Here is a 26,307-nt window from a genome sequence, read left to right as displayed (position 1 = left end):
GGAAGCATTCCTTTACTGTGTGGATGACTGAACGGTGGCACAGGTTGCCCAGAGAGGTTGTGGAGTCTCCTCCTTGGAGATCCTCAAAAGCCACGTGGACATGATCCTGGGCAGCCTGCTCTGGGTGTCCCTGCTGGAGCAGAGATTGGAGTGGATGACCCAGATGTCCCTTCCCATGTCAGCCATCCTGTGATGCTGAGGTGCTGGAAGGAGGACAAAGCAGGAGCAGGCTGGAACAGGGACAGGCCCTCACAGGAGCTGCCAGAGCTGCTGCCAGTCATTCTCAGCCCAGTTACTCTCATGAGCCTAGGGGCACAGGATGCCCTCCCTGTGTTGTATCTTAAATTAAGTGCACCAGGAGGGCGGTCAGAAAGTGAACAGATGGACAGGTAGAAGAAAATGGTGATTCAAACTGTAGGAGGTTACAATTCATCAGACTCGTCAGCAGCAGAACAGGTAAAAACTGAGACCGTTCAAAACAATGAAAGAAAGCCTCTTCATTGCTCTGAGTACTTCACTGAGGCTCTGCCTGCACACATAGCACTCCACCTCCACTGTTGCCAGCAAGTTCACTCTGAAAAATGGGAGACTTGGGCACCAGGAGATTAAGTGACTCCTCCATCGTCCCCTGTCTGGGGGGGTCTATGCCAGCATATTAGGATCCCATCTTTCTACTCCCGTTGTCACAACATAAGCAGCTTTTCTCATTTCTAATGGAGGTGACCTCTGCATGAGATGAGAATGGGGCTGTTGTGCCCCAAGTCCTTTCCCTGTGGCACTGTTACAGCTCCCGGTATCCCCAGTGCACTGCACACTGCTGAATTCACACATCATTTACAGATTTTACTGCCCTGCTATAACTCTACAGGGTACCCTCACCCACTGACCCCCAAATCCCTTTTTCACTCACCTCTCTCCCAGTTTACCTCAATAGAAATAGATCCAGAAGACAAAGAAACACATTCTTCAGTGGGCTAAATTTCTCTTGTAATTTTACTAATACAAAAATGCTTCTAAACAGGGACACCAGCACAAGGATCTACCAAATTGCTTCCTTTTCAACACAGATACACTTGCACCGCCATTCATCTACTCTATCATTTCAGACGTAGCGGAGAGAAAAGAAGTGAAAAGGGCACCAGAGAGCAGAAACTGCGCTGGATCTGCAGCAGCAGCAGCCTTTAGAGAGGCAATCATTCCTCAGATTCCTGTTGATAGAAGAGCTGAGACAGACCACAGACAAGCCTCCACGCAGGCAGTCCGATCCCCCTGCTTTCCCTTTCTCCTCAGTTTGCAGGGCTCACACCGACTTACACAAGAATTACCTTTTGGGGAAGAGCAGACTCACCATGAAGCTGGGGTTATCCAGCCCGTTGAGCTCTTTGTCTGTGGAGGGGGTCATGCCTTCCAGTTTTCTTCACCGACCGCCTTGAAAAAGAAAGATGAATAAGAAGAGGAAAGCCTCCCAAACTGCCACTCGTCCTAGTCAACACAGCCCTGAGGAAGCTAGGTAAGCAAATGCAGAAGCTGGACGTCGGATGTCAGCCAAAAATCCGTCCTAGGTGAGCAGTATCACCCAAGTGTTTCCTACCCCCTGGCTTATGTAAGTGACTCCTTTTCTCCAGCTGATTAGGGGACCGGCATTCAAAACAAACTGCAAAGCAGTCTTTCTCAGACAGAGTGAAGCAGAAGTGAACGGATGACTCAAGAATTTCCTCAGTAGGTAAGGATGCAAGGGGGGTGTATCAGAGAGGCAAGGTATTTCCCTGCTCTATTTGTCCAGCCTTGAAACTTGCTTCCTTATTGATCTACGGCAGCTTTCATTTTCTGTGTGGGTTGGACTTCTTTGAAGAACTCTGTGCTCAGCAAACGCAGTCTCTAGATGGATTCACTTATTCTGTAAACTACTGTGTATTTTGGCTAAGATACAACTGCAGTCATCTCATGTTATAAATCTATTATAGCGTGAAAAGAATGAGGCTTTTACTAGGAAACTCTTTGAGACAAATAAGTCATCAGAAGATGATGCCAGAGTGGTAAAAAGAAATCAGCTTTAAAAAAAAAAAAAGAAACACTACCTTGGGTCATCTGATTTTCTCCATTCAACTAAGGAGTCTAGCTGAATGGAGATAATCAGACGTATTTAAGCCCGGCTGCCCTTATCTTAACAAACAGCAAACAGCGCTAATGCTCCATCAAGCCACTCTAGCCACCTCTCCCCACTTCTCCTCAGATTTAAGTATCTATTCAATTTAACGGCTCCCCAAGGCAATGAACTTCGGTGACCAGCTGCAGAAAGGTCCCATGAAGAGGGGCTTGCTCTTGCATGCACAGTGATAGCCCAAATCTCCTGGATTCCAGGCAGGAAGCAGCATAACAAAAATTAGTTCTGTTCTCTGTTTCTTATGCAGAGCATTGGTATTCTCAGGCATCTTCAGATGAGGACTGCATTATAGAGGGAAGACAGGCTTGCCTAAACATCGTCAATTGAAGTTATGAGCTGCTGGGTAATTAAACCTTAAGGTATCAAAATCCTCAGACATTCATGGTATTGCCAGATCTCCCCATGTTTTTAACCACAGGGGTGCATTTCTGCCCCACTGATCTTGGCATGAGGTCACATTTTTTTTCTGCAAGCTCTATATGAGAGCTCTTTCCCTGGTCAAACAACCCCGGACACTTTTGCCCACAACTCTATCCATTCCCAGCACAGAAGGAGCAACAAAAGCCACCCTGTTTCATAGACTTGCTCGTCTCTTATTCACTATATGGTTGGAGTTCATTGCATAAATACAAATTCATATTGTACCATATATATTGACAAAGTCCAGCAGGCAGTACCAGTGAGGATACACTATTGCAAAGCTCCAAGAAAAGGAGCATTGGATTTTTTAATTCCTTTCATAAAGGAACATTTTTGTTTGCGTTTCTCTATGAATACAGTACAGTTCTTGAAGCAACCATCTCCATGTGTGTATTCTGATATTCTTCATTCCCCCTTCTCCATTCCATGAATCAGCCACACTTTGAGCCTCACAACCACTCTTGTTGTGAATTTTTTCAAGCCATGGCTTGAAAAGCCATTCCTCTGGGTTTACCTTGCCTTCCCAGTAGATGTTTATGAGATCATGAATCAGGAAAGTCTTCCATCCCTTAATTTCAGCCCAGGATCTGTTCAGTGACTCCTCAGCCCTGCCATAACGTTCTTTCAAATGAGACCTAAGTGTTCAATAATCAATTCATCTCCTTGGCCACATAAACTGGTGTAACAACACACCTCAGCAGATGCATTACAATTCCTGCATCATCTAGGCTAGCGCATGAAACTGCCCACAGAAGGAGTATTAAGTAAACAGGGTAAGACGAAAACAACAGCAAGATTATCAGTAAGAACAGCAACCCAATTTCACACAAAAAAAAAGCTGGGCAGAAAATCGCTTTGCCATTCTAGTAAATTCTGCAGTCAAAAATGCACTTTGAGAGTACCAAGAGACTGCAGGTGTTCATGAAATAACGCAGGGTGTAAGTTCTAAATAGCCCAAAGCCTGGACAACAGAGTAGGCCTATTAAGAATGAAGACTTACCATTATCAGACTCTGGACAAAAAAGGGTTAATGCACTAATATAGAATCTAGAAGTCTATGAAATAGCACAGAGTACATACCAAAGCAGATTCCATATGAAGTTCCTCACCCCAGGATGTCCCAGCCTTGGAAATTAACAATGACTGTAGGAAGTATCTGTGTGCATGCAGGTGTCTGAGTATGTCACACATATAAGTACACGTGTACATATAGAAGATTAGTTATAAATGACTAAACTGTGAGATTTTTAAAAACAGTTAGCAAAGATGCATGCTGAACCAGTGATATCATAAACTTGTAACACCCTAATCAATTGCATGAATTGCTTTTAGGAATAAAGAACCCAGGCATCCACCTGTTCAATGTATTCAGAATGTGTGAGTAAAGAAGAACCAAAAATAGTAGTATGAATTCCCTTTAAGTTTCTGTATTTGGTCTATTTGTTATTGTCCATCAAACTACCTGGCCAGCTGCTCATGTTAGTAAAGGCTGTCTCAGCTTATGTCAAGGAGGCAGGAGAAGCCAATCGACTAATCAAGGAAAAGCTTGGAAGCATGGGAGACCCAGCTGAAATCTTCAATCTTGACCCCACGTCTTCTGCACCCACAAGGAGAACCTGGACCATCTGTGTCCTAACTATCCTGACAGGGTCATCTTCTCTCTTGTGCTACATTTCTCCCTGAAACTTGTGAATCTTTTCCAGGAAGCATTTCACAAGGGATCAACTTACAATGACGTCTTGAGATGCAAATCTGAATTGCTCCTGACTACGCTTCAATGACCAAGGAGCTTCCTGCATCCTTTAGGGGGTGGGTGTCTGTCATGGATAGAAATGACTTCATTATACACTTCACTCGTAAGAGAGAAGCAGAAATATATTTATTGATATAATACAGATATAACATAGTGATTTAACAATTACAGAAAAAGATCTGAGATGGCTGGGCTGGATACACTTGATGATATACTGCATAGAGGGTAGGGTTAAACACACACATACAGAAGACCCTCCCATTGAGTCATGAGATTTAGAGTGCATTCTAAACTCCTTGAACCATGAAAGTAAGGGGCCTAGGTGCGGCCGGATCCACTCCCAGTCCCAAACTTGGTCAACATTTGTTGATCATTTGTGCACAAACAATCCAAGACACTGTCTCAGTGAAGCTAAAAAAAAGCTTAGCATCAATCTAAGATATAATCTTAGCAGAGCCAACAAAGCTTAAAACAATTAGTCACTTACCGAGAATTGTACTGGCAAGGCACCTTGACGTCAAGGTGTAAGGGATCTCTGCACAGATGTAACCTCAAGAGATGGCTCAAGAGGAAATCCTGTTGTGCAGCTAGCTGTTATGTAGCAGAGCTCAAGGGGCTCTTCTGCTGCTCCCTATTTACAGAGTAAGGTGGCTGACTCATATTCATACTCTGTTTTTAGGGACATGCTCATATGGCCCTCAGCTGCTGAACCAGGTGCCTGCTATCAGTTCTTTCAGTCCCCCAGTTTGAGACAGATTTGAGGCAGTTAATCTGTTTTAGCAAGAGTGTTATCAGTACTGTTGCTCACTGTCGTCCTGTGTGAGGCCTTGTGTGCAAAGCCAGGCTGAAGGATGAAGTTGGGAGAACGAAAGGAGGGAGGGAAGAACACACTGTTGCAGTATCCCCAGTAAACTGCAGATAAGGTGGCACCAGCAAGGAGACCTACAAGACTCTATGGGAAGATACAGATGAGGCAAGTGCCTGCTACATACATGCAAGACCTGTTACTTTCCTGAACTATGAAACAACCAAGATGATTAGCATGGAAAAAGGTTTCTGAAGTTGAGTAAGACGAGTCCCTCCATGCAGGGCTGTACACTCATGACCCAGGGAGATGCAGACTTGGTGATTCACATCAATCCCCTTGCTGAGAGGGCAGGTTCATCCACGGTGTTATTACCAACTTCTTGCACTAAGTCCCAGCTACTGGAGCTGTGAAAACATGGGTTCAGAGGGAACGTAGGGTATGAAATAAAAGCAATACAGTATAGAACAGAACTAACATGGAGACCTTGTGCCAAAAATGTTGGCAACATCTTCCTAGCTTCTACAAAGGTAGCCCTGGTTGGTTAGCAACACTGCTAAGCAAATGACCAAGCAATAAGTAATTTAGTCACAAAATACCTCTATACCTTTCTGTCTGTGGAACCTTCTGCAAGCAAATAGGATCACCCATGTTCATTGGCTTGAAATTACTACTTTTGTGTTTGATTGTGGAAGTTCAGCTTCTGCAGAGAAGTTCTTCTTTGCTCACTAATGGAACTGGATGAATGCAATGCTTTTAGTTTTGGACTGCAAACAGTATTTCCTATGACAACAGGATCTCATCACGTAAGTTCAACCAACGCAACACACTGCAGTGCACTTAGGATGTACAGCAAAGTTTACATCAGGATGCCTGATTAAAACACAGCAGGGGGATAAACTTAACTATGGTAAATTCTTTTAAATAGTCAAAAATAATGTCTCTCTACTTTTGAAAGAGAATCTCTATACCGCAGCAAGAAACTGAGTGTCAAATCCCAGCCAGAGAATTACCTTTGTAATTTTTGCTCACTGTTCCCCTTTCCACATCTCATGGTTGTCTTTTCTCATCCAAAGGACTCAACACATGTATATAACTGAAGTGCTGAGGCACACATCTGCCTCCCTGTTGCCACTTTCCTGTGAAAGCAAAAACAAGCATCACAGTGAAATTACACAGGCTCCAGTCAAGCAGCAACACCCCCTGTCTGTGTGCAACACCCAAGGTCACCCAGCTCTGCTCTAGCAAGACCATTGCTGTTGCCCAGCTCTCTAAGCAAGCCTGCCTTGATTGGTTCTTTCCTCTTTCCTCCTTCTAAGCTGCACCCATAGCCCAGCCCTCAGTGTGGGTCCTCCATCCCGTTGCTGCCAGGGCAGTGTGCCAATTGCAGGGGATGAGCACTTCCCCATGGGGAAGGGGGTTTGTGCTCACCATCTCTGCCCCACCTGCTCTCCATGCCCAGCCCTGCATAGGCCAAACCCTGGGGCACACTGCGATCCAAACCACCATATGGCCTTTTCTGGTTTTCTTCAGAGCTCATCTACCTGAGGTCCTCCAGAGAAACCCCTCCAGATATTCTTGTCTCTCAAGGCAGAAGAAAAGTTGCCATTCTTCTCCAGAGTTGGTGTTTTTCGGTGTCACAGCAGCACAATAACAAACCGCAGAGCTCATGGTGGCTGTGCCAATATCAGGAGATCATTATGACAGTGTGGGCTGAGCCTGGATGGAAAAGACACCTACAGGAGATTAAAGGAGACATCTCAGTTTTATAGTGCTGTCCTGATGGCAACACACCTCTGCTTGGCTGCCTGTGCTGAGGGAAGGGAGATGTTGCTTCATCTGACTGAGAGCACCACAACGAGGGGAGATGGGGCACAGGGGGGGTATTTTTGCAGAGAGGGGGATTTGAAAGGTTCAAAGGTGCACAGGAGGTAGGGAAAAACGCTGCTCGGGCACAGCGTAGAAATCTCCCTACGTAGAAATCCCCATCAACCTGCAGAGACCTTGAAAGTAGGTGCGAAGGGCCTCTGAGCTGGCTTTGGTAGCTGTGCTCTGCTTCACAGGCTGCTGTGGTGGAGATCACCCCCCCATCCACCCATCCATCCATGTTCTGCTCTGCTGGGAAGCTGGAGGACTCCAGCCAAGACCCCGAGGCTGCAGCCTTTTCATCCCTCTTTCCAGCCAGGAAAGGGCTCTCCAAGCCAGGACACGGACATACTCCTTGCCTGAGCCCCATGCAGCATAGTGCCCAGCTCCCATTTCTGCACAGCCCACTGCCACCAGAAAGCAGGGTGTGGGGAATGGCACTGAAATCCCTCCCCTGCAGGATATTAATTTCGCAATAATAAGCCCCTTCATCTCCTTCAGACTCCGGAATAGCTCTTAAGAGCATTAGCAAAGGAATAATCCCCATCATCTACACAGCATTTTGAGCACTAGCTCAAGTGTGGTTATTGTGTTCCTGGGGCCATGCTGAGCCCATTCGTTCCTCAGCACACGTGATGTGGGGACTGACATTGGCCCTGCGCCGGGCGCCATGCTTATGGTGTGTACTGGGTCCACTGCCAGGGAGCTGTATGGGGCTGGAGGTGGTGCTGGAGAAGCCTGGCTGTGCAGCGTAGTGGCCATGCACACCAGCCAAGCACACCAGCCAGCACAAGGCAGCCAGCACCCAGGCATCGCTCCTGGGCTGTGCCTACAGGCCCCAGGAATGAATGAGGCAAACAAAAACCAAATAGCTCACAAACCTAGAGCATCTCCCTGCTAACCTGTAACCTCCTGCAAGTGTCCTCATGCCTAGCCGCTAAGTATGCCGTAGTAGTCCTTATATTCCTGTCAGTGCTGCTAATGACTGATGGCCTGGGCCTGAATCTTTACAGCTTCAGTGAGTCCCAGGTAGCTCCAGTCGTAAATCATCACAAGTTGGCCAAGAGATGCTGTGCAGGGAGAAGCCCAAGTCAAAAGAAAAACAGATTTCTCTATGGTTCCCACAGCGGTGGAATTGCTGCCGCAAACCCGCTTTGACTGCAATGGCACTTATCTGGCTCCATGGGTGTTTAAAGAACATCATCCCACAGCTCTGGCAGGAAGGAAGAAATGCACACAGGAAGGTCTGTGCTCAGGGTGCTCAGCAGCTCTTTGTGGAAAACCAGCAGGGCAGCGTGATGCCCAGCACACACGGCTCCAGCACCCGAGGAAGCCACCATGGCTCCTGGAGGATCGGTGACAGCCAGTCCCTGCAGGAGGCAGCTGTGAAAGATGGATCAGGGTGCCTGCTGTCCCTTGCTCCCTGCTGGATGCCTGTTCTTGCAGCAGCCTCACGGCAGTGCAGCCTAGGGCCGGGGGCGTGGGGTGCTGGGGAGGCTGCAGGATCCCTGCCTGGGCTGAGAGGGGGACAGAGGGAAGCAGCGTGCAGCCACAGCAGGGCTGGCAGTGCAAGGAGCAAGGATGTGGGGCTTGTGCCTGCAGGGTGGAGAGCGGCTGCTAGCTTTGCTGCTCAGGGCTTAACGCCCTAAAGCCCAGCTGATTCCTGCTCAGAAGCAAAGGGAAACCACAGGCGTGTGGGACGCTTAAGGATGCCGTGCTTCTTCAAACCATGACAGGACAAAGGCTTGGGAAATGCATCACTCTTTGCCTACTGCCTTGGAGCTGCCTGAGTGTTGCCAGGAGCAGTGCTGCTGGGCCCATGACTGCTCTGCAGGCCACAGGACAAATCCGGAGAAGGCTGCCCAGAGACTTTGCCAACGGGACCTACGAGCAGAGCAACATCTCAGGTACTCAAGTGAGCCTCTCCATCTGCGGGGCTGGGGTGGGGACCCACAGTGCATGGGGATATCTACAAGGGCACGCAGGTGCTTCTGTAGTGGGTGTGTGGGGTGGGGGCTGCAGGGCTTTGCATGGTCCCGTGCTGTGCTCTGGGGGACGTGTCACATCAGAGGCAAAGTTGCAAGCACAGGGAGAAAACTTCAGGCTTGACTGCCTTCCTTATAGCGTAAAGCTCTCCTCCTTGCTGACTCTGTGCACATCATGACAAGTCAGCTCTCCAGCCACAGGGTGGGCTCAGCAAACACATCCCTGTCTCCACAGACTGAGCCAGGACCCTCAAAAAGAAATGAGGCTGGAGATCTGTTAAAAGCACAAATAATCTCCAAATGCTGAGGGTGATTATGGCTTTTAATCAGGTTCCTAGTGTGCAGCAGGTGCAGCTGCCCAGTGAAGGGGTGTCCCATTTAGTTCTAGGGCTGCCACAGGGTGCCTGCCCAATGCTTTGCTACTGAACTGTTACTTTCCCAAACCTCTCTCCAGTATGTCTTGTTTCCAGAGTGCCTATGGGAAACAGTCCCTGGACCACCTCATCTTCACACCATTGCTAGGGGTTGGTGGGGAAGGTGCAGGCCAGTGTCAGACAATTTAGCCACATAACGGATCCAGTCCAGGCATCCAGGCAACGTCCTTAGCACTGCTACATTTACACATGCAGGTGCATCCACTGCCTCTTAACCAGTATTGTTAAACTTGGAGAAAGACCTATCTTACTCAAGCTGATGCTTTATGCCAGCCCAACATCACCTCAGCAAAAACAGAGTTTCTCTCCACAGCATAACACAGTATTTTAAATTGTTTGGAGTTCCACCCAAATTCTAGAGCTATTTTGAGTATTAAAAATGCCTATACATTTCCTTTCCCTCTTACGGGGTGCTCTTTGCACCCTGTCTGCATTCTGTACCCTTCTGGTCAGGAACACTTCACGTTACAGAGTTTGCAACTCGTTTCCCAAATACAGCCCACGAGACTTCCCTGTGTCCCTCCTTTAGGGTTGTGCAAAAAAAAAACACCCAGAGACTTGAAGGACCTGCAGCAGTGAAAGAGGGGATGGGCAGCCATTTCACAAGCATTGAGGTAGGAGGCTTTGCCACCACCTACACTTAATCTCCCCGTTCTCCCCCAGCACAGTGCACAGCTCTGCCCCCACCGCGCCACGGACACTATTATGTGGATAGAGGCTCGGGTGTCTCCGTGGGCTCAGTCATTGTGTACTGGTGTGAAGAAGGCTACCAGCTGGTGGGCAGCGAGAGGCTGTCCTGCCTCCAACAGGAAAGCACCTCATCCTGGAGCCACCCCACGCCCCACTGTGAGGGTAAGGAGCCCCTCAGCAACCCCAGCCCCAGGCCGGCACCGTAGAGCCCCTCTGCTCTGTTGTAGGGCTTCAGCCTGGTGCATGGGGTCACCAACCATCCGCTCACTGGGAGTTCTCACCAAACTCAGACAGCGGGCCCTATAAAACTGTGTTCCAGCCGCCCTGAGAGGGGACAGCACGGGCCAAGCTCCATCCAGTCGGTGGTCATTGGCACCGGTGAACTGCAATGCTTTCAGTGGAAATGCCCACAGCCCTGGGTAGCCCGTTCAAAGCCCACCGCCCTCTGGTGTAAACCCTGTCCCTGACCCCCAGCTGCCCCTCCCCTGACACAGCTCCATGCCGTTCCCTCGGGCCCTGTCGCTGTCACACAGAGCAGAGCTCAGCGCTGCCCCTCCGCTCCCTGTGAGGAGCTGCAGCCGCCATGAGGCCTCCCCTCAGCTCCTCTGCTCTGTGCTGAGCCTACCAGAGGAGCTCAGCTGCTCTCACCACGCCTTGCCCTCCAGGCCCTCCTCCGTCTCTGTAGCCCTCCTTTGGACACCTCTAAAAGCTCTATGTCCTTCCTATATTGTGGTATCCACGCCTGCACCCGGTGCTCCAGGTGAGAGAACTGGCACAGCAGTAACTGGTACAGACCCAGGTCTCCCAAGTCACAGCCAAAGCATTTCATGGGGGAAGAAAGCTGAACTCTGTAAAAACCCAACACCTGCAGTTTATGAAAGCACACTCAAAACGAGCCACTTCAGATGGCCCTGATCTTTATTCGTGTGAGGAGCTCATCAAGAACTAATGGCTTAATAACAAAAGAACAAAGTCTACTCCTCAGAAAGCTTTCTCTCATGCACTCTGCATTGTCTGCATTCATAAAATAATTTCAGGAAAATTGCCCTCAATAAAGCTATTTATTTTTGCAGCAATAAGCAAAAAAAAAATGTACGTGTAAACACAATAAGGCTATGCTTGAACTATCGATCACATTGGCCCCTGGGAATTAAAGACTCAGGGGCCCTTTCCAAAACAGCCCAGGAGCAGACCTGTGGTAAGAACAGCTGGTTAAGGAGGGTGGTAAATGGAAAAGGTCTGACAGCTTTTGCTGCTTCTCTTCCGTTTGCTCAAGCCCAGCAAACCCATTTTACAAAGGTAACATCTCACGAAGGTCACAGCACAGACACGTGTTACAACAGCAGAACGTCCCATAGGTGCCACATCTGGATGCTCAGCCCCTCCGGTGCCGCAGGGAGCGTGCTCTTTAAATACAAATAAACTGATCTGCCTTTGATCTAGAGCTGTAAAATCTGGTGATAAGCAGGGAGAAAGGCAATCGCGGCAAAATAGAAGTGGTGAACTTTGCTGCCATCGCTTTCACGTAGTTCTGCAGTAAAACGCTCATTAGCAAATCTTACCTTCCCAGCTCTAAGCGGGCCCTGCAGAAATTCCTTCAGTGACAAAAAAGGTCACTAAGTGCCTGCACCCTTAGCTTCCCTTTGCAGTCTGACCTCAGTGCAAGGCACCTGATGGCAGGCAGCAGCCACACACTGCCGCCTCGCTGACAAAACTCCAAGAGCAGTAGATTCACAGTCACAACAGTTGGTCAATGCCCCTGCTGGTGTTTACCAACTCAGCCCCACCAGAGGCACGCCTTCAGGCTGCCAGCGGCCTGCCCACATCATCTTCACTGATGACTTTGACAGTGGGATGGAGTGCACCCTCACAGCAGTTGGTGGATGACACCAAGCTGTGTGGTGAGGTTGACACAGCCAAGGGACGGGATGCCACTCAGAGAGACCTGGCAGGCCGAGCAGTGAGCGAACATGAACTTCATGAGGTTCAACACATCCAAATGCAGTCTTGCAACCGGGTCGAGGCAACCCCCGCTATCGGTGCAGGTTGGAGAACGTAGGGATGGAGCACAGCCCTGCCTAAAAGGACTTGCAGGTACTGGTGGGTGGCAGCTGGACGTGAGCCAGCAGTGTGCCCTCACAGCCTGGAAAGCCAACTGAAAGCTGCATCAAAAGGAGTGTGGCCAGCATGGCAAGGGAGGTGATCCTGACCCTCTGCTCTGCGCTGTGAGACCTCACCTGCAGTACTGTGTCCACGTGTGGAGTCCTCAGCATGGGAAAGACATGGGCCTGTTGGAGTGTGTCCACAGGAGGGCCACAGAAATGATCCAAAACATGGGATACCTCTCCTGCAAGGACAGGCTGATAGGACTGGGGCTGTTCAGCACGGAGAAGGCTCTGAGGGCTGTAAGAAGGAAGGGGATGGATTCTACAGTAGGGCCTGTTGGGACAGGACAAGGGGAAACAGTTTCAAACTAAAAGAGGAGAGATTTAGGTCGGATATAAGGAAAAAGTCTGTCACAGAACGGTGAGGCAGTGGCACAGGTTGCCCAGAGAGGCGGTGGATGTCCCGTCACCGGAGACACCCAAGGTCAGGCTGGAGGGGCTTTGAACACCCTGATGGAGCTGCAGGCGTCCCTGCTCATCGCAGGGGGGCTGGACCAGGTCACCTTTAAAGGTCCCTTCCAACTGAAACGGTTCTATGATCTCCAAGGCCTGGCAGACAGGCTACCCGGGCCCGCCTGGGCCGCCCTCCGTTCGGAGCGCCCCGGGGCTCTCAGTTCCACGCCGCGTCGCCGCTCAGCGCCGCGCTCTGCCTCTGCCCGCAGCCGTCCCGCCGCCCGCGGACACGGGCTCCCGCCTGGCCGTCGCCGCCGCGCTGGTGAGCGGAGCCGTCATCCTGGCGCTGGCCGCCTCCTTCGCCGTGTGCTGCTGGCGGGAGCGGGCGCGGAGGAGCCGCGGCCCGGGGCCGGGGAACGGCGGGCGGTGAGTGCGGGGCGCGGCGGGTCGGGGCGGGTGGGAAGGGCCGGTGCTGCCACCTGCCGCACGGCCCCGGCGGGCGGGTAGGGGGGAAGGGGAGGCTGCGGGGAACGCGGCCCGGCCGCATCTCTGTCCCCCTCGCAGGCGGCGGCTCGGGAGGAAGCCCAGAGCGGGACGGGCGGGCGACGGCTCGGCCGCACGGCGGGGCAGGAAGGCTTTCGGGAGGCTGAAGCACCACCACCGCCGCGATTACCACCTCTCGGCCCTCTCCAGCTCGGTGTTCCCGGGGGCGTTCGCGGGCTGCAATAACGCGGCCTTCCAAAGGTACCGCGGCCGCTCGCGCCCCGACGGGCGAGGCGGTGCGAGGAGCGGCCCCGGCCCAAAGCCCCCTCCATCCTCTGAGCTACCACAGCCCCTCGCCGCGCGCTAACGCGGGGCACCGCCCGGCCGCGGGCTCCCGCGGGGGCCGCAGCCGTCTCACCGCCTCTCTCCCCCTCGCCTTCCCCAGGAGCCCCGATCACCTGCCCCACTGCGGCTCGCACCCCGGATCGTGGCCGTGGCCGCAGCCGGCATCGCGGCCGCACGCGGCGCCCCGCAGCCCGCCGAGCCTCCGGCACCACTGGCTGCAGCCGCCCCCCGGGCCTGGGCGCTTCGACCGGCCCCGCGTCCTGCCCCCCGGCTGCTACCGAAGCTATGCGGAACACAAGCTCTCAAACACGTGCGGAAGGCCCGTTTGAAAGACGAAGCCGCCATTCAACTTTTTTTCTTTTCCCCTCCTCCCTTTCTTCATTTCCGGACATCAATTCCTTGAAACACTGCAGGGCTCGGGAAAGAGTTCGCAAGAGCCAATTACCACACCTGGGTTTTCAAACAGAGGAAAGTGGACGTTTCACATGGAAAGGCTTTCTTGATACAATCCTTTTATTCCCCCTCTCTGTCCAGAAGGGGAATGATTTTATACTGAGACAGGGGAGGTTTAGGTTGGATATTAGGAAGAAGTTTTTCACACAGAGGGCGGTGACGCACTGAACAGGTTGCCCAAGGAGGCTGTGGATGCCCCATCCCTGCAGGCATTCAAGGCCAGGCTGGATGTGGCTCTGGGGAGCCTGGTCTGCTGGTTGGCGACCCTGCACACAGCAGGGGGGTTGAAACTCAATCATCATTGTGGTCGTCTTCAACTCAGGCCATTCTATGGCTCTATGATTCTCAGCTGATCATTCAGGGGCAATGCCTAAAGCCAGGTGGAACCTTGGCCCTACTTGAAGCTGTAGGCAGGTGTAGACCTCCCTGTTTTAAACACAGAGGTCAGTTTTTCTGCTTAGGGCTCTTGTAAAGGCTGAGTGAACGCTGCCAGGTACCAGAACAAGGACTGTATATCATGAGATGATTCTAAGTATTTGCAAGTTGTTGCACTTGTTGCGATTTAAAGGGTTTTGGCGGTGGTTGTTGTAGCTCAGAACATGCACCATCCTCCTATCCCTGCAAACAGTATTGGACTTGCAAGATGCAATGACAAGTGTGTAAAGATAACCAGCCAAGAGGAAAACATGAATTTATCTTCAATACAAAAGACCCAGCACCTTTAGAAATAATAATATAATAATAAACAACTAGGGGCTTTTCATCCCTTCATCTCCTGCATTAGAAATTCACATCACACACATCAGGACCTGCTGCTAAGTGCCATAGGTTGCATCCAGAAGACACCACCACTCATTTTCCTGCCCAGCAGCACACACAGAGCGGGGCCAACAGCATCAGAACAGACCTGGCCATACTTGACATGCTTGATGCATGCAGGGCATACGGGCTCGAGGAACACAAGCACACAGGGATGCTGAGAAGCCACTACTGACTGCATTATGAAGAGGTGCTGACAGCCCCAGAGCTGCTGGGTGTGCAGGGCAGGGACAAAGAGAGCACCCAGAACACAATGCACCAGCATCGCGATCCAGCGCTCATGGTTACAAACCGTGATACTCAAACTGTCCTGTTGCAAAGGCTGCAAGTTTTGGGATGCCACCTTGGTTTCCATCAACGTTTGTATTATATTAGGACTTCCTTCCTTGAAAGGACAGAAGGTAGAACATCCTTGCGATAAAGGTAAGACCCACTAGCAGACATCCCTGGTAGCACTGCTGCACAGAGGTTGAGGGACACTTTCTCTAATAAAGGTGTCTCTCCCCATTCCACCTCCCGTGTCTTCTTTTCACACCACCAGGTGCCAGCAAGGGCTGCGGGCTGGATGGTGGATGGTGGCGGGGAGCCAGCAGCTCTAACAGCTTCCACAGATCCCCTTCAGAAGAGCATGCCACCTGCAGCAGACACTCAGTAGAAGCCACACCACAAGAAGGAAAAGCCTTTCATTCCCACATAACAAGCAAAGCTGCAGAAAGCACGGGACAAACAAGACCATCACTGCAGGCTGCAGCGATGCACATTTTAGATATCTTTTGCTGACTGTAATAACCCATGCCCAGAAAGATGCCGATTTGGAAATGCCATAACACAAAGTTAGCATTTGCAATAAAAATATGACAGAGTACTTTTTCCTCACTGAGAAAAATGTCCACTTGAAGCAAGCATTTTTATATGACTATGATATATTAAAAAAAGAAAAAAAAAAAGTATTAATCTGATAAAACTGAATAGTTTCCTTGGGGGTTACTTCTGTGTGTGTGTGAAAAGTTAAGATTTCTATCAGAGAAATTTGATCCCAAGCCCATGGCAGTGTAAGCTCCAAGAGCAGATCATCAGTGGGGAGGAACCTGCAGGCCATCTTTGAAGTCTGTCTCAGACTGGCAGGAGACTGAAGCCAATGGGAGGAAGATGGGGTAAGGGCAGGAAGCCCAACTCCCTGTCATTCACTCAGTCTTTACCACGGTTCCTTCACACCTTGCCTCAGCCCAGCAAAGAGCTAAGATTGTGAAGAGCCGTGATCAGCTTTGCCTTAGGAAGGTGCCATCGGTGAGGCAACAGGAATCACCATTTGTCAGAAGAGGAAGGAGAAGGAAGGTAGCTGTGTACAAACTTCAGGTAATTTGTGAACAGAAAGAAAAAGCAACTCACAAGCCTGTAATCCCACACCTTCTCACCACCCTTTGGAGCCACCATCTAAATAACACTTCTTCACCAGAGAGCGTATGTGGGGCTGCTGTTCCCAAGAGAAGCTTCCTCCAGCTTTCTCTGCACCAGGGAACAGGGCTTCCAGACAAGATCCTGGTCTCCCAGAGGTTTAGTTATAATATTTTACGCAATATTCAATACAAAGGTGGGCCACGGAACTGGAGGAAACCATCTGAAGAGTGACGGAGTTGGCTGCAAGGTTGTAGTGCCAATTTCTGCCCCAAACAAACTTCCCCATCAGTTGCTTACTGTCTGAACAAACAGAATGCATCCTCAGTTTTTGATAACAAGGCGTTAAGGATAACACTCCACACTGTGAAACCTCAGCCTGCATGCTTGCTTAGAAATAGTTAAAACAAGTTTTGGTCAAAACTTTACATTCCTCAGATAAGCTCAGCTTATCAGCCTTCTGTGGACTGTCAGCACTGGCAGAAGAGGTTTCAGACCTTCTCTGAAGAACTGGGCAAGATTAGTATTAAGACCTGTAACATTCAGGTGCTAAAGCTATGAAGTGTCAGGAAGCATTCTTTGTGATCCCGAAACGAACAGCAACACTCTGCCAATACAAGCTTTCCGGACTGCTGCTCCAAGCGCCACTGCCCTGGTAGTGCCACATCCAGTATCACCACATCAGCTCCACCCTGAACTGTTTTCATCACATACTACACAAACCTAACAGCAGTAAGCCAAGGGCAGACTCCAGGAGGAAGGGAAGATGAAGATCTCACTCTTAAGTGCTGTATATGAGATCAAAGCGTACTGAGTTTATACCGTTTCTTACACTGTACCCCAAAGCTCTGGTGATACTTCATCTTTTTCGTGCTTGGTTTACAGCAAAAGCCATAGATAGGAAAGGACCAGAGAGCTGCTTCCCATCAGTAGGATGTTCCAAAGCAGGGAAAAAGAGGTGCTGGGATTGAGGAGGTAAGGAAGGAGCACAAGTTTTTACAGTTACTACCTGCATGTTCAACAGCAGTGACTGATAATACATCACTGGAAGACATTCCTATAACTAGCTGCAGAGTTGCACAGTGCTGGAGGCTGTAAAGTAGCACTATCCTTAGCAGACAAGCATTCACAGCAAACAGCACTTCACACCTCTCTACTCTGCACACACTAGGAATTCCTGTCTGCTGGCATTCACTTACCTCAGGGGTTAGGAGTACCTATAGCCCCTTCAGGTGGGATGGGTGACAGCTCCAGGGCCCTGACCTTGAAGCACTGTGCCACCTCTCAAAGCGCAACATACCTCAGTTCTGAGCAGTACGAGCTTGTATTTGAGCACTACAGCTTTCCCCAAAAGGATTAGTCCTAGGCACCACAGCACCCACCATCCATGGGTTTATATATGCTCCTAAGCTCCCTTGCAACTTATGGCCATTTCCCTGCATCCTGACGAGAGGAACAAACAAGAACTGTTCTGCAATCTTTTTAGGTGCGTTTTCCAAGCTCTCTTGCAAGGGTGAGGGAGAAATCAGTGCATGTCCGCCATCCCAGGGGAAGATACGTTCAAGCCAGAAGTCCTCTACAGCCCACTCTACAGAACTATACATTGCTGCACTTTCCCTGAAATTCTGCATCTTCAGTATCTCTGATTAAATGAGCATCTTGGATAAGAGCTATGATGAGGGAAGGGAAAACAAAAACTAAGAGTTTAAGAACTTAGAATACAAACTGATCAAGTTTATGATTTAGAACTGTCATGGAAGTTGGCAATAGTGTTTTAAGCATAGCTAGAGCAGCACTGTTGTGACACTGCATTGGGAAGGACAAGTGCTTACACTTGCCAGGCAAGTATGTTAGTTATACATAGAAAAGGAATTCATGCAAGGGCTCTTCATCTTATCTAGGAGGCGACATTATACTCCCTGCTGTCACTCCAGACAGATGCAATTTCCTTATAAGATGATGATGATTACTTTTTAAACCAACCTGCAGCATCAACCCAGCACTGCTGGCCCCAGAATTACTACAACTGAACAGAGAATTCTCTGAAAACGCAGCAGAACTTCTGGTACCAATGCATTCATGGCTAACAACTCCCTTCCTTCCTTTAACATGCATTCATACTCATTTTGGAGGCATGTGATCCACTCGCTCTTTCTCCAAGTTCAACTCCACCACCACCCTGTTAGCCGAGCACTGTTCTTGTGATCACGCAAGAAAGTGCTGAAGATGTTCATAATACACAGAAGAAAGACAGGCCACACACTGAGTTGATTACACATATGAAGCAGACACATGAACTTCCTCCTTTCAATAAAGTGCCTGTACAGAACTTCTTGCAGTAGGAACAAATGGTCCATATACAACAAAAACCTCAGGAGAAGCCAACGGAGTCCCACACAGTAGAACAGAGTGAAATGCCAGGTTGTTTTGTAAGCAGGGGTGCAGGAATCAGCACCAGGTAGCACACAGAAATAAGCTAACAGGAGCACAAGCCACCACACCATCCATCTGAACACTTATGCATTTTAATGCATATATAATGCATTATAATGTGACCCAACAAGAACTCCTTTTTGGGATAGGGTAGCACCAGAGAGAAATGTCATTCTAGTTATGACTCTTCCTCTAATCTAGAAACTTGTCAGCAGGGCAACGACAAGCTGTCATACAGCTCTCTCCTGAACAGCTGAATCCTGCGCTTAGAGGCAACAGACCACAGGCACAGTCTTCTTCCAGTGCCTCTTGAACTGCGGCAAGGAGACACATCAAGAAACAACGAAGATAACAAGTTTCAGGATTGCTGTGCGAAACAGGAAGCAAATCGCAGCTACTTCAGGAGGCTTATTTGCAGGGTCAGGAAGAGAATTCTTCTCCCTAACATGGAGCAGCAAGCATTTCATGTTACTCAGCAGCGAATTTCATGTTACTTTTCAGCAGCGAATGTGCAGGGCTGACTGGGACACAAACACTTCCTTTGTTCTGGGGGTGCTGGCATGAGCAGGGTGCAAGGATGTTTCCAAGTAACCAGGGCACAGGACTGATGTGCTGCAAAAATGCCTGCCCAGACAGAGCACATTCAGTTTGGTTAACAGGCAATGAGTACAGTGCTTCTCCTACCTGTACTACTGTTGGGCAGAAGTACACAACGCCCACCAAGCAACGCTGTATAAAGCAAAGTATTTCTTGTAATCTCATGTAGACTCAACAGCTGATGCGAGGAGGCCGGATTCCCCTGCCAGCCCAGGGTTTAAGGCTCTGCTCTCAGTCCCGTGGCAACAGCAAACATTTTGGGAAGGCAGCCAGACCAAAGCTATACAGGTGAGAAATCCTTCTGCTCAGGCATTTCTAGCAGTTCTGGCTCCCAGCCATTCCCATGAGCTGGGCTCTGAAAGACTCAGTGCAGCACCTCAGTCACAAGGCTGCTGGTTTTATGTATCAGAGCAGGTCTCCAGCTGAACTGTAAGAGCTTGTTGGAGGTCTTCTGTAGGCTGACTTCAGGCCCTGGTGGACAATGAAAATACTTCACACCTTTGTTGAAAACAAAGATGCTGAAAGATACAAGTTCTAACTAGAAATCTCATAATGTGTTGATGCATTATTATATTCTATCTGCCCCAAGTGACGTGGTATATCCAACTGAGAAAGCGTAAACTTAACTGTTCCATGCTTCAGATTTAAAATGATGCCAACAAAGGTTAAAGGCATTCTCCAGCTATTATGACAAGTAAAGACTACAGAATCCCTTTAGAAATTTAACAATTCTATGCTTTTTCCATCCTTTGGTACAAAAGTCATCATACAGTGCAGATTTCAATGAAAAACTCACTCCAATTCAGATGAGCAGGAGGAAGAAACCATGCAAGAACATACAATTTTACCAGATGCAACACTTCAAAATCCAAGTTTGTCGTAAAAAAAAGAAAAGCCAACACGAAGTCATCATCAAGTTCTCTGTTTTATTTAAGATTTTAGTTTTAATTCTGAAGAAAGAGGTACATTTCCTTGGTTTTAGTTTTAGCGTCAGGTTATAACCATGTTTATCTGTTTCTTTTTCCTGTCTTTTCAATACTGCACAAACGTCCAGAAACTACAGGGTTAAGTAAAAGCTGCAGGCAGAGGAGGTCAGAGGTTGCTCCTGATGGTGATCATGTGGCCCCAATGCAGTGCTATCCCAGAGTGCCCCAATCAGGTGAATCTTTGTTCAAAAAAAAAAAAAAAGAAAGAGAGACTGACAGAGGAGACAGAAAGACTGAAGTAAATATCACTCGTGTTTCAGCTGCTTATAATTATATTATGTATATGCTAGGTATTAAATCTGTGAATACTTTTAAAACATTAAAGTTTACTTTAAATCTAAAGCCAAAATTAAAGAAGAAAATCTTAATCTCCTGTCTCTAAACCACTCCTCAGCAACATGCCATTTACTCAGCGCTATAAGTGTTTTGGCTCTCAACACGCTTCATGTCAGACCTCTTACTGAGTGACACAAAGTCCTCTTTTCCAAAAAGAAAAAAAAAAACAGCAATTTCCCTGTTTAGTGCCACACTGAATGCAAAATAAATGGTAGGCCACTGCTTGCCCCACATGCTCAGTAACTTCATTTAAATTAAATACCTTTTTCGTATTTCTGCTTTTGGTTCTGCATTGCATTTTTCCCCTATTGTAGACTGACGCTTTTCCACTAGGCAGGAATACTCATGTGCAAAAGACATAAGACAGTAATATTCTCCTTAAGCATTGAGACTGCATTTGGATTTCTCTCTTTCTTTTTTTTCCTTAGAATGTTTAGAAGTTATTTCCAACAGTGCATTTCAAACACCGGCTCAGCAGAAACTTAATGAAAAGATCCGGCCACGACCCTGTGATGGCATTGCATTTGGGGGGGAGGTTTGATCAGGAACTGGATTCTTCAGAAAGAAAGATATGACAGGGAACAGTAGGTGGGTGTGGGGAGGAGTTGGGGTGGGACACTTCCTGCATTTCTAACGTTGGTTGTTTTTTTTTTTTTTTCCTCCTTTCCTAATGACGATCCAGCGCTGAGCTCTGTAGTAGATCTGTGGGGGTTTTACTGGGGGGTCTGAAGGCTGTCTGAAAGCCTGGGGGTGGGGAATGGAAACTGGTTGGGTTTGAAGGAGGAGAGTAGGGGTTCCAACTGGCTCTGTGCAGAGGGATCTGTGTGCCGAAGGGGTTACTGTGGTGCGTCTGTGACGGCGCTGCACTGGGGCCGTCCACCTCTGTGAGGGCCTGAAGAGATTTTAGCCAATGTGGAGGATTGTCATCTTGAAGGGTGTCTAAACTGTTTCCTGTGGAGGCTGGGATACCTATGAAGAGAAGAAAAAAAAACAGGATACAGGCAAGTCAGAGCAGAAGCAAAAAGCTGAGCATGAAGGAGGTCAGTTTAACCTAACACAAAGCAACAGTGAGAAAACATGATTAGTTTGTACAAAGAATGCATTTTACATTATTATATATAAGTACCCTGCCCACAAAACATAACATTAAATCCAGATAGGAGAAGTTCCCCTTCAGAGCACTTTTTCTGTCAAGCATTCTGTGCAGTGACTGCATCCCTGTTTCCATGACCTTACCACGCTGATCCCCTACCAGTACCTTGCATGCTTCAGTTCCTACTCTGCCTACCTGAATCGTGCTTCAGCCTCTCTAGCAGGGAAACACAACCAGACAGCCTTATAAAAGAGAGCTTTATAAACAAGTGGAGTATGTCCCTTTTTAAATAGGAAAGTCCAGTTAATGCCTTCAGTGCCTTAGGACCAGCAACGCACATACCGGACATGCCATCCAGCGGAAGGGACACCTAGGTTGACCCTATAGATAAGCACTGATCATCCTGACTGCCTGCAAAGGTCCCAGGCATGCACTGCAAAAGGTCAGGTGACACTTCATACCTAGAGGTTCCACACAAATTCCTGAACCCTTGAGGTTTTGGGGATGGAAGCTGGAAGAGACCACCGCATACTTTTTTTTTTTTTCCAGACGTAAATCAGTTTGTGCCAAACACCCATTGGATGGTTTGCCAGCAGAGCTGAAGGAGTGAGAAACGATTACCTGTGATGATTGCGGGGTCCATCCAGCTGCCAGAGCTGTCCCAATTCAGGCTGTCGGTGGTGGCAGTGTTGGACGTTGGTACACTGTGGTTGGCGTTGGAGGGGGAGGAAGCATTGGGCAGTCCACCAAAGCTGATGTTAATGTTCGGTAGAAGTGCCCTTAGCCCGTCCTGCCATTCCTTCATATTTAAACTCTCTACAGAACTGCTGTTGTCTAGGAGATTTACCAACAAAAAAAAATGAAAGATAAAAAATAAAAAGCTGAAGTTAGAAACAGATGTCCTTCTTTGGTGGGGTATGGGATTTTGTTTTTACTTTATAAATCAAGCATTTAATACTTTCCCTGTCCAAAAACTAGGGTCTATGTTTATAAGGTTGATTAATTATCCAGAGGATCGGCAGGTTTTAAACCAAACGTAAGGGAGTGGGAGAAAGATTTAACTCCTCCCCCAACTCCCCATTTTTTCAGTTCATGGACTCCATTAATCAAGGGCACAGAGGCTCTCCCTCCATTACTAATCAGGTAAAACATACCAGATCCTTTACGAGAAGACCTCTGGCACAAGTCAGGTAACCCAATTCATCTGCTTTATCAATGGGCAGCAGATCTGAAAGGGTTGTTTTCTTTGAAGTATATTAAAATGAAGAAAGGCTAGGTAGGGCTTTGCTACAGAAACCGAACATAATTAAAGCTCTCGAGGAACCAGGGAGGCAGGGGAATATCACAAGTCTTTTTTGTTCTCTCATAGGCTGCTCATTCACAGCCCTACAGGTGTTCTTCTGAAGAAAAAGGTAACTAGGTTCTCATGAAGTTGGAAGGAACGCCATTTCCTCTTGCAGTTGAAGAACAGTAGAAAAAATTCTTTAAAGACCTGTTAGAGTAAGTTCTGGCACAGCAACATCCTCAAACTTCGGTTAGATGCAAACCAGCTGGATACCACGACTGTCAGATCTGAGCTATTTGGCTAAGTTACTCAGGGCACATATTGAAGAGGGACAACTTGGTTGTTAGCACTACAACAAATGATCCCCAAACAAGTTGCAAACCATGCTGTCTAAAACAGAGCATCAGGTTCTTCAAACCATCTCCTCCTTTAGGTATACAAAACCAAAACAAGCAAGAGCATCCTAGTATTTATAACCAATACAGAAAGCCGTATTTAATATTAACCTGAAGTCAAATATATTTAAAAGGAGAATGGTGGGTACTATGCTCAGACGAAAACCTAGAAAACAACTTTTTAAAGCCATCTCTGCCTGTCCTAATTGAAGAAAAGATCTTGATGTTAACCAGGATATCACTGCGAGATACATACATGACATTGCTACTTCATTGACAGCAGAAGAGATTTAAGTCTTCATGGAAAATTAGAGATACTGCTAACTTGCAACTCTATACTTGGACCCTGAAAAAAGCAGATTCCCTTGCAAGCAAATCTCCGCAGGCAATTTCTGTAAAGGGTAACGGTCAGGAAGAACCAACCGGTGTCTTTAGTTATGCTTTTAGCATACAATAAACCAAATTCTTAAAATCTTGTGCTTTCATAATGAACTTTCCCTCCTGAGACTGGATTTGTATTTTCTCTTTAAAATAAACTTAATATAAGATGTTCTTTCACTCTAGAATTGTAACAACTTCAATCACAAATAACAGTACATCATACTTCAGCTTATATCACCAGCTGAACTCAAAAACAAAGTACTATGCTGATCTGCTATACCCACTTGGTCAGTGATGACTATTGGAACATCTGCATTTGTTTCTATCCCTTCACATGTCTAATACAGACGCTTGCGCTGGAGCAGCTATCTGTGTGCATGTCCCTGCACTGCAAGTCAGCAGCTGACATCCAGAATGTCTGTGGCCAAACTGCTGCTGCCTGTGGAGCCTGGAAAGGGGCAAAGCACAAATGCAAGGAATGTACTACAAAAGATCATCCCTTTTGCCTGGACAAGTTTGTGGGGTACAATTTGATGGCTGAGTGATGTTATCCCCATTCACTGGCTTGGCTAAGCAATCACTCTTCTCCAGCGGGCAGCACATGAACTACCCTGAGGGGGAAGAAAGAACTCAAGCATAAGCAAAGAAATCAACAAGTCAAAAATCCTGTAAACTCCAAATCTTGGCTAATACATGCGTCACCTTTCATCTAGAGATTCAAGTTTTAAGTGCTACAGGAGGAAAAAAAACCGAACTAGTAACAGAACTGCAGTTCTGCTTCGAGCAAGTAACTCAGACCAGTTTTTACTAACCTTAGCACACAGATGTGAGAAAAGCAACCCACAGTCCCACCTTAAGCATCATTCTACCCATACAGATGCATGGCAGGGAAGTGATCTACAAGCCATAGTGGATGAAGAGAGGCAGCTTTTCACTGACTTGTCCTAACTGTTATTCATGTGCTACTGAGTGCATACAGCTAGCTTCTATTTCTACTGCTGTGTAAATACATCCTAGTGCCTGTTGTCCCTAGAACTCCCACTTGTTTCCTTGCAATATGAAGGCACAGACAGTTTTAAGGAACTTGGTGCAATTACTTTTTCATTGAGACCTGTAAGATTTATTTATTTTAAATCTAGTTACTCAATCTTTTTTCCCCAAGTTAAAAAAAAAATGTTTTAAGTGCTAGCCAGAAATATCTTTGATTTTTGCCCACAGTCCTTCCAAGCATTAGTTAAGAAGCTTGAGAAGTTCCAAAATTAATCTCTCAGAGCAAAATTAACCCTTTCACCGTCACAGAAATCACTTTGTGATGGATTCCACACGGTACAGCATCAGTTTCCACTTTAGTTTCTCACCACTGCTTCCAAAATCTTGTGCAAAGCAATGCAGTTCAGTTTAATTACTTCAACTATGGGGCAAAACACACACAAGATTGTTAGTAAGACCAGGAGTAAGCTGGCATACTTACCAAATACTTGTGAGCTGGGGATCTGCAAGCTCCCCCTGGGCTTAATCACAGATATTACTAACCCCCTGCATGTCTGCAAAGCTCATGAACGAGCAAATAAAGCACAAACCTGCAGTGTATGTATGGCACATGCACACGCTATGCTAATTAACGTCACTGAGGAAGTCCAGTGAAGACAAAGCCACCAAGATGACACCATTTATAAGAAATGGGATAGGAAAACAATACCACGTGGCAGTAGGCCATCTTGGGCTAGAAAACATGGATTATTGTCATGTTATACTCCATACACTGAAGACATAGTACCAGGTACATAAGAGTCCAGAAGGATAACAAGCATTTGCAATACAAGATTTTCTATGGAACCTCTTCAAGGGGTGAAAAAGACTGACACTTCCTGGTGAAGGGCCATCTGTGAGGCAGGTACTGCATACCGCTGCTATTTACCCAAACAGAACATAAGAGTAAAATGAAAACTTTCAGTACAAAATAGACTTGCTAAAAGGATTCAACATTATAAAATGATATTATTTGCTAGCAACAATCAAGTTTTATTTATCAAAATCTTGTGCTCCTGGGTACAAAAAGAGACAGATTCCAGATGTCCCTTTCTCAGATAGCTGAGACTGTGGAGGCTGAAAGGCAAACTATGACAAAAGAGATCCTGCCTTCTGACAGCAGAGAAAAAGCAAGTACCACATTACTCAGGCACCTGTAACAGGTTTCCAGCTTCAGTAATAAACACAGAGTTGAAAACAACAGACCAAAGCTTCTCAGCTTTCTCCCAGCCCCTAAGGAGAAATGCAGCCATTACTCTTGTAATATGGGATGTGGTAAGGGATTACATGCATTAGGGGGTCAGAGTAGGTGGGACTGAGAGTGTAGACGGCAAGGCCAGACCCCACTTCCTGCACACTCTGAATCCTCGGTTACTGGCTGGGATCAGGTGAAACACTCAGCTAGAAAGCATCCTGATGCAAACCAGTACCACTGGCTCAGAGAGCAATCTCTGAGCACTGTACAGCAGGATGCAAACCAAAACAATTCAGTCAGCATGTCTCTGCTGGAGTCTGACAGGCTGTAAATGTGAGTAAGTGAAAATACAAGTTGACTACACGGGTAGATGTTATACCCACCACCTTACGAATACGAGCCCCCTC

At 47.7% G+C, this 26,307-nt stretch overlaps 2 protein-coding genes and 1 long non-coding RNA gene across 21 annotated transcripts in view; 1 reads left to right on the top strand and 2 right to left on the bottom strand.

Moving 5' to 3' along the window:
• Positions 1 to 13,052, bottom strand: part of LOC417937 (solute carrier family 23 member 1-like) — a 32,138-nt gene extending 19,086 nt beyond the window's left edge. Inside the window, exons 1-5 of one of the 2 annotated variants that reach the window (XM_025154926.3) lie at positions 11,680 to 13,052; positions 6,687 to 6,878; positions 4,825 to 6,281; positions 4,315 to 4,401; positions 1,349 to 1,428 (exon numbers count right to left, since the gene is read on the bottom strand). In XM_025154926.3, the coding sequence (XP_025010694.1) occupies positions 1,349 to 1,402 (54 nt within the window). In that variant the 5' untranslated portion in view covers positions 1,403 to 1,428; positions 4,315 to 4,401; positions 4,825 to 6,281; positions 6,687 to 6,878; positions 11,680 to 13,052. Of the gene's footprint in view, positions 1 to 1,348; positions 1,429 to 1,591; positions 1,719 to 4,314; positions 4,402 to 4,824; positions 6,282 to 6,686; positions 6,879 to 11,679 lie in introns of those variants that run through there. The other variant, XM_416178.8, reaches the window with a different exon arrangement.
• A 130-nt stretch (positions 13,053 to 13,182) lies between these two features.
• Positions 13,183 to 20,264, top strand: LOC107053813. Of its 2 annotated transcripts, XR_006934175.1 has the most exons (3): positions 13,183 to 13,419; positions 13,604 to 15,198; positions 15,317 to 20,264. It is a non-coding gene; the product is annotated as an uncharacterized LOC107053813 (long non-coding RNA). The 2 variants fall into 2 exon arrangements; XR_005848562.2 differs by having other exon boundaries at positions 13,604 to 20,264.
• The window catches only part of CNOT4 (CCR4-NOT transcription complex subunit 4), a 70,713-nt gene continuing 64,512 nt past the window's right edge, over positions 20,107 to 26,307 (bottom strand). For 9 of the 17 annotated variants that reach the window (NM_001012811.2, XM_015284783.4, XM_015284797.4 and 6 more), the window contains 2 exons: positions 22,237 to 22,449; positions 20,107 to 21,491 (listed from right to left, as the gene is read on the bottom strand). In NM_001012811.2, the coding sequence (NP_001012829.1) occupies positions 21,190 to 21,491; positions 22,237 to 22,449 (515 nt within the window). In that variant the 3' untranslated portion in view covers positions 20,107 to 21,189. The remainder of the gene's footprint in view (positions 21,492 to 22,236; positions 22,450 to 26,307) is intronic. The other 8 variants (XM_015284807.4, XM_015284812.4, XM_040696226.2 and 5 more) reach the window with 1 other exon arrangement.

The sequence above is a fragment of the Gallus gallus genome, chromosome 1 (genome assembly GCF_016699485.2).
Source record: "Gallus gallus isolate bGalGal1 chromosome 1, bGalGal1.mat.broiler.GRCg7b, whole genome shotgun sequence".
Lineage (NCBI taxonomy): Eukaryota > Metazoa > Chordata > Aves > Galliformes > Phasianidae > Gallus > Gallus gallus.
Note: the sequence above shows the minus strand (reverse complement) of the source record. Positions and strands in the feature narration are given on the sequence as shown.